The 11,873-nt window shown below is 36.1% G+C and overlaps 1 protein-coding gene across 1 annotated transcript in view; it reads left to right on the top strand.

The window, feature by feature from the left end:
• LOC106873736 (electron transfer flavoprotein-ubiquinone oxidoreductase, mitochondrial) overlaps nucleotides 1-11,873 on the top strand; it is a 78,050-nt gene that overhangs the window by 58,408 nt on the left and 7,769 nt on the right. Inside the window, exons 7-11 of the mRNA XM_014921228.2 lie at nucleotides 780-857; nucleotides 2,094-2,306; nucleotides 5,846-5,920; nucleotides 7,288-7,431; nucleotides 8,548-8,710. Of these exons, the coding sequence (XP_014776714.1) occupies nucleotides 780-857; nucleotides 2,094-2,306; nucleotides 5,846-5,920; nucleotides 7,288-7,431; nucleotides 8,548-8,710 (673 nt within the window). The remainder of the gene's footprint in view (nucleotides 1-779; nucleotides 858-2,093; nucleotides 2,307-5,845; nucleotides 5,921-7,287; nucleotides 7,432-8,547; nucleotides 8,711-11,873) is intronic.

An 11,873-nucleotide genomic window follows, 5' to 3' on the forward strand; every position in this document is an offset into this window, starting at 1 on the left:
TATATATATATATATATATATATGCATATAATTTTACATCTGTCTTCCATGGTGGCATGTGTTGGATGATGCAACAGGATCCGAGTTCAGTGCCTGCTTGGACATGTTTCTACAGCTGAATACTCTTCTGTATGCCAACCACTTTACAGAGTTATTGTTTCTTTTGTTTTTTGTAGTATTGATATTAGAGTGGTCATCATATAACTCACAGGATTAAAAGGCCTCCTCAATTTAATGGTGGGTATTGTAGAGAGGCAGGCAGGTTCATGCCAATTGTTGAGTGGTTAAAGTATGAAAGAAGGGACAGAGGATAGGTTTGTTGCTATAGAAGAAACACATGGCTATCCTGTATGATATAAAGGTGGGTAGGAGTAATCAGAGTCAAGTTGAAAAGAGAGAGATAGAGATGATGGTGATGAAGTGTTAGAATGTGCCTTCAAGGTACAACAAAAGTGTAGACACAGATTGGGAATGACAGGCAGGTAAAGGTGTGGGGTGAAAATCAAGTCACAAAATAAACATTCATTTTCAATAAACCTTATATTTTATATGTATCAAACCCTCTTTTTTCTTTCATTTTAGCACAATTCAGTGTTTGTGTATATGTACGTGTGTGAGAGAGAAAGAGAGAGAGAGTGTGTGTGTGTTTGTATCATATTGGATGGCATAAAAGACACATATATTTCTGTAGGGGGAAAAGTGCATCTTATCTGTCATCAAACACAGTAATTTATAGCTTCTTTTTATATTGATATTTGTCCCTTTATGTAAATTTGTAGATCCTATTCAATGAAGATGGCAGTGTTAAAGGCATTGCTACCAATGATGTTGGAATCCATAAAGATGGATCACCAAAAGTAAGACATTTGTTTTGCTTTGTTCATTTTTTTTCTATTGTTCCAAAATAATCTTAATATAGAGATGTATCAAACAAAGCATTGTGCCAAAATTTCTGTTAAGGTTGTACGACTACATTGAAACTCTATCACTGGATCATATGGTCCCTATTTTAAACATATTAAGAGGTTTGCCAAGGGAGGTTTAGCTGCTGCATTAAGGTCAAGTGACTGCTTTAGCGCTGTATCACTGGATCATGTGGTTACTGTTTTCAGGTCATTTGAGAATTCAGTTGAGAGGAAATTGATTACCAAATTGTGCTGGCTACAAAACTATCAGAAGCTTTTTTCCTGCTTTTTGTATAATTTGTAGCTTGATTCTCTTATTGTAGCCCTTTTTTAAATACAGTATATAGGTTAGATAGTTTCACACGCAAGGATGATAATTGCTAAAGATTTGTTAGTAAAATGTTTTAGAAATTTTACACATTATATCAATAATGAAATAAAAATGGTTCCTGTTTTTTCAGAGAAATTACCTGAGAAAATTATAATAATGTTTCCTGTCAAAGAGAGCCTTGCCATAATGGAACTTGTAATCTTTATCATTATCATAAAAACATCTAATTTTTTCCATACTGCAATGCATTGAACAGGCTTTGAGTACAGTGAGTCCCCTCTGTTGTAAGCATTCAGACCAATTCTCAAATCTTTGCTCTATTTCTTATGATATTCTTGGAGGTACTGCAAAACAATCCTGAGCACTGTATTTTCTCTGTTGACTAAGCCTACAAAATTTTGTTTTTTAAATACCATGATGTGTTTTGATCCTGTGTCAGCTAATTTCTAAAGTCTAGTCTTTGGTCTTCCTCTGCTAACATACAGTACATTTTATTAAGTAATCATACAACTATTGATCAGACTACTGAATCAATAGTTCTGAATAATTGTTTTCAAAATAAACTCTCTCCTTTATTGCAGAACTTTTAGTGAATTGCCTCTATCTTTGATGATGTTGAAATCATGAAAACTTGACTTACTATGTATTAATACTCAGTTTATAGTTTAAGGTGATTTTGATCACTTTTAAGCTGATAACAGGAATTGTTTTTGTTGTCAGTGTTCTTGTTGCTGTACCTTATGTTGTTGCCGTTCTGCCAGCTTGGGGGATAATTTTGTCAAAATATTTATAAAACAAGTTTTTCCATTGTTTATTTTCAACACAATGGCTACTTAAAGATTGCTTGTTTTCAACAGGATTCATTTGAAAGAGGAATGGAATTACATGCCAAGATGACTATATTCTGTGAGGGTTGTCATGGACATTTAGCAAAACAGTTGTACAAGACGTTTGATCTGCGGAAGGACTGCGAACCACAGACTTACGCCATTGGTTTCAAGGAAATCTGGGAAATCAATGAAGCAAACCACAAACCTGGAAAAATAGAACACACAGTTGGATGGCCTCTTGTAAGTTCAGTCTTCTACAGATGTACTTTCACTTTTGTGGTGGGGAGGTGCTTTTTTTTATATGTGAATTTGTTATGTCTCCACATGCTATGAGTAGACTCTACTAAAGGTGGTAGAGTTAAATACCTCTCATTTCTACTCTATTGCAAGCATTCAGATCTGGTCTTTGGTTTGAAGATAGCTTTTCATGGAAATTGTCTTTTCCTCCTGGCCAAGCAATAAAAAAGAAAACAAGTAGTAACAGCACTTTCCAAGATATGTGAGCAGTACTTTAATATGGTTAATAATTTATCATGGCTGAAATATTTCCTGGTCCCAAGGAGTATTTATAACACAGTTTTGATAATGTTTAATATATACTGGTTTTTGAGGCCTAGTTTTTGCAAGAATTTTGAGTTTTTAGTTGTTTGCTATTTATGACTAAAGAATGTCAGTTGTGAGACTATTTCTTTGACATGAGTATGGACTAAATTGTTATGCTATTGAAAAGTATTAGATAACCATGTCTTCATTTACGTTCATTATTAAGGTTTTTTGCCATTGAATTTAGGTTACAGGTGAATGGCACCTAGAAGTGTGTATTGTTTAAGTGACAATATTTAGGCCACTGATATTTGGAAGGAAATGTGTGTGTGTGTGTATGTGCGAGTGTAAGACATAATATAATTTGTGGTACACCATAGTTGCTAGAATGTAAACTATAGAGAGCCTCTGTGTATCAATACAATTATATAGCCTGATAGGGAACTGGTAAACCCAGAGGTGATCAATACACTAGAAGATTCTTATACGAAACACATAGTGGTGGCTTTGCAAATATTATTGCTAATTATTATTCGAAGCTGTTAGTTCCCAACCAATTTTGATAAGCTCAGCTGGATCAAGTCCTTTTTATCATCATTAACACCAACAACAATGAGAAAGTCTCATTCATGACTAGACCTGCTGGAAATAGCAACTGAATTGTCCTTAAATCAAATGACAGGCTACCGTCTTAATAAGGGGGAAAAAAAATCCCCGTTAGATGTAAGTTTTACATACCCCTAGAAAGACAGGATAGTCATAGCTGAAATTCTTTTCATCATAAGTCTGCTCAATCAGGATTGATCTGGAATAAAACAACTTGTATTCTGGTTATAACAAAGATGATAAATAAGGAAAATGTAAAAATGATATACGACTTTAGATAAAATGAACTGGTAAGTGACGATTTACTCTCCATTATAAAATACAATGATTGCCATACATGAAATAAAATAACAGGTTACAACAAAGATGTGTGAGAGACTTCAGGCTGGACCATTGATCTTGTAGACAAAATTGATGTACTGTTTGGTAGTGTGTAGAGGCAGCCATTGGTCTGTTGGTCGTGTGGTATTCATACAACAATGATGTAGGAAGGTGTCTGGTGGAGATGAAAATGGAGACTGGCTGGTGTCAGAGATAAGTTGCATGTGGTCAGTGGCATGTGCCAGAGAACTAGAGCAGTTAAGAACTGTCATTCTTACAGAGATCGGGAAGCTCCCAGAGCTGGTGATTGATTTCCCTTTGGACAGCTGGAAACCAACCAATATGAACAAGTTCGGCTAATCACAAGGTCATGTGACTTGCTGGAACGAAAAGGCCTGTGGAGCCGATATCTAGGTATTTAAGTCTAAACAACTGCAACGAAAACATCTCACACATAATGACAGTGTAAATCACTTCTGCTACAGTTACTCCCCTGTGAGAACATTTGGCGTAGACAAATGTGCAATACACATCAAGAGACCGATAGCAGAAGAAAGAATGTACTGAAATGGTGTACAAACAGTTGAAAACAATTGAAAAAATAAATTGTCCAAAATCTGCTGAAGCAGAAATAAAGCAAAGCAAAAATAAACATTTCAGGACCAAATGCAACATTCAACACTCAGTATTGATGTGTCAGAGTGGATAACATGAGGCAGAAAGCATGTATGTATGTTTGTATGTATGAACATTGAGCAAAAAATATTTGACAATCAAAAATGTGTCAACGAAATATTTAACAATCAAAAACAGGAATAATGTGAAAAAGGGGTCCTGAAAAGTGAAAACATGCGAAAAATATGTAAAGCCAGTCTTTTGAAAGTACAAACACGCAAAAAGTTCATTGTGTACAGAGAGTCCACTTTAAGATGTTAGTGAACACTATGGTAAATGGCAAAGAATAACACTACAAGTGTCATGATAAGAAGATGCAAGAATCCAAAATGGCACAGTAGAAGACAAGTGTTCCTTGAAAAAGGTGCACTGGAAATAAGAAAGCATCAAGGAATGTTACATTCTTACTGGAAATGTAACTGCGCATTTTACAGCTATTTTCAGCAAGTAGATGACACTGTAAGAATGAAGTGACATCTCGTGAAACATGAAGAGAACTACCAAAAAGTTGTTAGGATAACATAGCCATCAAAACTTGATGGCTGAAAAATTCTTAGTTTTCCATGTGATAGAGCTGATAATGTAAGGGTTGTCATGAAGTTGAACATTGCAAAACCACATCGAGGCCACTAATTATAACAATAATGAGTAAATAAAAGAAATGGAAAATGATATACGACTTGAGAGGAAATGAACTGGTAAACAACAATTTATTCTCCGTTATAAAATACAATGATTGCCATACATGAAATAAAATAAAACAACAGGTTACAACAAAGATGTGTGAGAGACTTCGTGGTTAGGCTGGACTGTTGATCTGGTAGATAAAATTGATGTACTGTTTGGTGGTGTGTAGAGGCAGCTGTGTAGTGTTCATACAGCAACAATGTAGGCAGGTGTCTGGTGGAGATGAACGCGAAGACTGGCTGGTGTCAATTACATCATTGTCAGAGACGAGATGTGTGTGATCAGTGGTGTGTGCTAAAGACCTAGAGCAGTGTAAGTAAAAACAAACTGTTGTGCCAATATGATTGGATGGCTGGAGACCAACCAATACAAACAAGTTCGGCTAATCACAAGGTCATGTGACCTGCTGGAACAAAAAGGCCTGTGGAGCCAATATCCAGATATTTAAGCCTAAACAACCATGATGGAAACATCTCACACATAATGACAGTGTAAATCATTTCTGTTACATGGCAATGTCCTCTACATTAATCTCTAGAAAACACCAAACAGAATGACTTCAGTTAAAACACTTTACTACATTATATTACCTTACATTAATATCTTACACTTCACTTGACTACAAGATTTCTATATATTGAATCTACACTACTGAATATACATTAATGCTTTAACCCTTTAGCATTTAAACTGGCTATATCCAGCCCAAATATCCTATGTTTTATGTTCAAACTGACCAAATTCAACCTCTCACACCTACCCTATCATGTCATTGTAAAAATAAACAATCACATCATTGAAATGTAGGAGCAGCAAGATAATGCATGATTAATTCAAAAAGATGTGAGTAAATAAGCATTTGACAGAATAATCTGAATGCTAAAGGGTTAAAACAGTTAGGGATCTATCTTATACATTTATTAATATCTATGATCCTTAATTTTTAGGATATGCACACCTATGGGGGATCATTTTTATACCATCTTGGTGAAGGAGAACCACTTGTTGCTATTGGATTTGTGGTAAGTAACTTTTACAACTTTGTTTCCTTTTGTTTTTTTCTTTGTTTCTTAAAAATTTGTTGGGGGGGGGGTTAAGCTTTATTGCTTGGAATAATAGGTTTATATATGTGTGTATGTGTATCTATATGTGTGTGTGTGTGTGTATACTGGGGTCAATGGTATCCCATGCTGGGATACCATCAGGAAGAATTTTAAGTCAAATGAATTAACCCAAGTTCTTTTTTTTTAAGCCTTGTACTTATTCTATCAGTCTCTTTTACCAAACTGCTAAATTACAGGGTCATAAACTCACAACACCAATTGTCAAGCAGTGGTTGGGAGACACACAGACATAAAGACACACACATATATGATATGCTTCTTTCCAGTTTCCATCTACCAAATCCACTTAAAGGCTTTGGTTAGCCCAAGGCTATAGTAGAAAGTACTTGCCTAAGGTACCACGCAGTGGGATATATAAGTTAAATCTTTATGCATGAACTGCTAGTGTTTGTTATTTCTTCATCATGTGTCCATTCTATTTCTCCTCAGCTATTATTCAACCATGAACAAGCAAAGAGGAAATGAAAGAGGTTGATAAGTATGTGTGTGTACACACACGCACATATACATTTGTATATTCTGTGAACTTTAGTGAAATGAAGTGAAATAGGTACATCTGGGAGTTGTAACTAGGTCACTAGACTCACTTTGCGCACTGTAAAGTACTCATTGTCACACACACGCTCATGTATTTGCTCTCCAGTAAACACACTGTAGAGTAGTGAGAACACTAGTCTTATGAGACAGAAGGCAACATATCTAGTGCAGTGACACAGTGAACTGCATTTGTACACCCAAAGTGAGGTGGTATGTAAATAAGTAGGGACAACATAAGTTCAAAGGAACCCATTATACTCATCAAAGAAGTAACAGTATCCCTAGTGTTAGTACGACAATAAAATGCATCTAGTAAATTATGACTTTTGGCAACACCAACCTGGAAAACATTGCCTTAGGTCTAAATATAACTACATTGCTTGCTTTAGTCTGAACAATAGAACAGGTTGAACACTTACATGCTAGTGAAGAGGTTAGCAGCAAGAAGAATATCTGGCTGTAAACAAACCCATGCTACCTGTGATGACATGACCTCAGTTTAACATTTGCTTTTTTCATGCTGATACAGGCCAGGTGAGAATTTTTGAGATAGTATTTTATGGTTTGATGCCCTTCTTGATGCCAACTCTGTTATTTATCTCATATGACATACAGGGAATGACCTGTCACCCTTGTTAACATGCAACAGAATGTAAAACTGACACAAAAAAAAGCATTAAATTATTAACTTATATATATTTTTTTCTTTTCCATGATTAAATATTTAGATAGCTTTAGACTATCAGAACCCATACTTAAATCCTTTTAAAGAATTCCAAAGATTCAAGACTCACCCTAGCATCAAGAGTATGTTGCAAGGAGGAAATAGAATAGCGTATGGTGCCAGAGCTTTAAATGAAGGTGGCCTTCAGGTAAACTATTTTTTTATTCATTTCTTATTTGTTGTTGCTTAGCCATAGATCAGCTTTAATTGATTGAGTTTTTTTATTAAAGTGCTGTATCTAGTGCAGTATTATTTTGGGTGTATGTGCGTGTGCAAACTTCTTTCCAAGTTTTAAGATTAAGAATGTAATTTGAGGGAGATTCTATACAGTTGAATAACCAGGTAAAGGCCACTCTCTCTGAATCAATATCTTTAATTTGGTTGTTGTGACAATTGTGATGCGATGTAAATTATAGAAATTTCTCCGTTTTAACTTGCCTCATACTGACTCACATCATTTAACCAATCAAAAAATTAAATGCTAAGTTATTACCTGAATCTGCTGTTAGATTGTAACACAAAATGCCTTGCAGTATTTGTTCTGGCTGTTTTACATTCTGAATTGAAATCTCACTGAGGTCAGCTTTGTCTTTCATTTTCCCATGATTAATAGAATAAAGTCTCAATGAAGTTGTGAAGTCAATTTAACTCTCTTCCTCTCTCAAAATTTTGGCTTTGTGCCTATGTTAGAAGTTATCATGTGGTTTTACATTTACTGAGAAGCAGAACCACAAGTGACATTAGTAATCACTATGGCCACGTGATAATAGCTGATAACTAGAGTAGAGGTAGATAGATGATGGTGATGTGGTCATATGACAATAGTAGGTCGTTGCTACAGTAGATATTGTTGTTATTATTTACCCCAGTGGAACTCTAATTGAAGAAACTTTAAATCAAAGACATTCCAACTAAGGTACAAGGAATCCAGAACCACATTATCCAACATGTCCAGGGTGTGTTTTAAGTGAGATATGCCGGCTATTTCATCATATCAAGCAACCACTCAGAAGCTTCCACAGTAGCTTGCCATACTTGGCTTAAATATTGATGGTATGTGCTTATGATGGTAATGGATGGTGCAAGTGTATAGGCTAATGATATATGTTAATGAGTGGTTGTTAGAGTAATGGTAGTTGATAGTCATATTACATGTGATATTAGTAGTAGTACATGGTAGCTAATGACTACATTGATGTAAACATACACCAACTCTATCACTGTTATAGTTAACATCTCAATTATTCTGTTCTTGCTTCTAAAGAGTATACCCAAACTTACATTCCCTGGTGGCTGCCTCGCAGGTTGCAGCCCTGGATTTATGAATGTACCAAAAATTAAGGGTAGCCATAATGCCATGAAGACAGGGATGCTGGCTGCTGAAGCTGTTTTCGATATCATTGCAGAGGATCCAGATTCTGCAGCAGGTAAGAATTACCTTTCATTTAAAATTTTTTTTCTTTAGTTCAAAAGATGAAGGGGAAGAGTAATGTTTTTCTCTTCCTTTTTCTTTTAGTAAGAAGGAAAGGCAACACCTATGCCCTATTACAGGACCTCCAGGGCTGGTGAATGGGAGGGAGGAAGATGTCCTCAAACTGAATATCTGGCCCTAATGCTTTACAATAAAGTGAATTTTCCTGAAGGCATCTAAAATGCCAAGTAGTGGTGTTTAACCGATTAAGTAAACCATCCAAGTAGTCCATGTTAGGATTTGAACTCAGGATGTTAAGAGCAGGAACAAATACTGCAAGACATACAATCCAATATTCTTGCAGTTTTGCCAGTCTCTCACCCCTGGACTGGTACTTGTTTTTATCATCCCAGAAAAGATGAATGACAAAGATGGCTTTGTTGGGATTTGAACTTGGAGCACAGAGAGTCAGAATAAATACTACTAGGCATTTTATCTGACACTCTAATGACTCTGCCAATTTGCCACACTAAAGATTATGCACAGGTAGAGTAAACACTAGAAATATACAGAAAATAGACTCCATCAAATACCAGAAGGGATACCTAGAAGTAGTTGATAGCTTTTGTTATCAAGGTGACTAAGTCAGTAGCAGAAGTGGATACTCTGAGAGCAAAGCTGCTACAATAAGAATAGACTGGGCAAAGTTCAGAGAGCTTCTACTTTTGTTGACAACAAAGGGCTTATTGCTCAAAGTAAAAGGCAGATTGTGTGATGCCTGTGTGCAAGCAGCCATGCTACACAGCAATGAAATATTGGCTGTGACTGCAGAGGACATACAAAGGCTTGAAAGAAATGAATCTAGTTTGCTCTGCTGGATGTGGCAATGTCATTATGCATGTACAATTGAGTGTAAGTGTCTTGAAAGAAAAATTGGGCATAAGCGGCATCAGATGTGTGCAAGAAAGGTATCTGCGCTGGTATGGTTATGTGATGTGTATGGACAAGGAGAGCTGCAAAAAAAGTGCCAATCTCTAAATGTGGAGGAAACTTGTAGAAGAGGTAGACCCAGGAAAACATGGGACAAGGTGCTGAATATTTAGAATCTCACTGTTCTGATTTCAAATCATGTACCTGAATTGAATCAGAGACAAATCAAATTACCAGTCTATGATTATATTTGAATAGGGTAAAAACTATTTGCTGGTGTGCCTTGATGATACACATGTAAGATTTTCTATATATGTATAAAGATGAGAATGTCTGTCTGTCTGTGTGAATCCCTAAAACTTGAGAACTACCCAACCGATTTCATTCAAATTTTACACATGTGTTACTTAGGGTCCATGCAGTGTCATGAGCCAAAAAAATTTTCAACTTCTTGCCTAAAGCAAGTCCAGAGCAATCTCTTATACTATTTCAGTATTATGTGTCAAAAGTGAAACAATAACATCTCTATTGTAATGTAAGATAATACTTTCACTATGTATATATATATTAGTTTCATATCACTTTCCCTATGATATATTTATGTATGTATGTGTGTATATGTATCATCATCATCATCATCGTTTAACATCCACTTTCCATGCTAGCATGGTTGGACGATTTGACTGAGGACTGGTGAACCAGATGGCTATGCCAGGCTCCAATCTGATTTGGCAGAGTTTCTACAGCTGGATGCCCTTCCTAACGCCAACCACTCCCAGAGTGTAGTGGGTGCTTTTACGTGCCACCGGCACGAAGGCCAGTCAGGCAGTACAGGCAATGGCCACGCTCAAAATGGTGTATTTTATGTGCCACCTGTACAGGAGCCAGTCCGGTGGCACTGACAATGACCTCACTCGAATGTCTTTTCATGTGCCACCAGCACAAGTGCCAGGAAGGCGACGCTGGTAACGATTACGCTCAAATAGTGCTATTTACTTGCCACTGGCGCAGAAGCCAGACAGCTGCTCTGGCAACAATCACGCTCGGACGGTGCTCTTAGTGCTCCACTGGTACAGGTGCCATCACGATTTCTGTTGTTTAATCTTATATCTCACATTCTGTATTTGACATATACTTAATTTTACATGATTGATATATATACTAATCCATATTTATAATGTATAATTTATAAATTTTAATTTTTAATATTACAAAATATAATTTTTATTCTTAATTTTTTTTAATTCATAATTTTTAATCTTTAATGCTTGTATTGCTTATTTTTAAAAGGATGTAAAATTAGATATATAATATTTTGAAATAGAACCTGAAGATGAATTGGAATAATTGTAAATCTGACGATTGCATATATGTATTTATATATGTATATATATATAGGTATACAGTTGTGTATATGTATATATATTGTAATCTTCCAATACTGAAACATGTATAGTTCCTTCATATTTAATAAATATAAGTATTAACTAAAGTATGATATAATTAATGAAGTATATTATATACCCTGCTGGTAATTTTGGTTATATCCTTTAAGTATTATTTTGTGATGTGCAAATTGATACCATAAGTTTACTGTCAGATATTCTCATTAGGTTGTTTTTGTATTATCTGAAATAGAATACCCACATATCGATTAATCCCCCCAAATTGTATATATATATATATATATATATATATATATCGGACACTAAACTCCACTTGCGAAGACCTGTTGAGGCAAGTGAAATCGTAATCAAGTTAAATTCGACGACTGGCACCCATGCCAACGTCGTCTCCTTCATTGGACACGAAACTCAGCTTGCGAAGATTTATTGGGGCAAGCGAAAGCGAAATCGTGAAGGCACCTGTGCCCAGCGTCACCTTTCTGGCACTTGTGCCCGTGGCATGTGTAAGGACTTTTGAGAAAGATCGTTGCCAGTGCCCCTGGACTGGCTCTTGTGCGGGTGACACATAAAATACACCATTTTGAGTGTGGCTGTTGTCAGTACCGTCTGAGTGGTTGGCGTTAGGAAGGGCATCCAGCTGTAGAAACTCTGCCAATTGGAAATATGCTGTGCGTGAGAAGACCCGGCAAGCCAAGTGAGACCTAAATCTAAGGCCTCAGCCAGTCCACTTATGCGTACCTTCTTTCATTGGACACTAAACTCCACTTGTGAAGACCTGTTGAGGCAAGTGAAATCGAAATCGAGTTAAATTGGACACTAAACTCCACTTGCGAAGACCTGTTG

Source organism: Octopus bimaculoides, chromosome 16 (assembly GCF_001194135.2).
Source record: "Octopus bimaculoides isolate UCB-OBI-ISO-001 chromosome 16, ASM119413v2, whole genome shotgun sequence".
Classification (NCBI taxonomy): domain Eukaryota; kingdom Metazoa; phylum Mollusca; class Cephalopoda; order Octopoda; family Octopodidae; genus Octopus; species Octopus bimaculoides.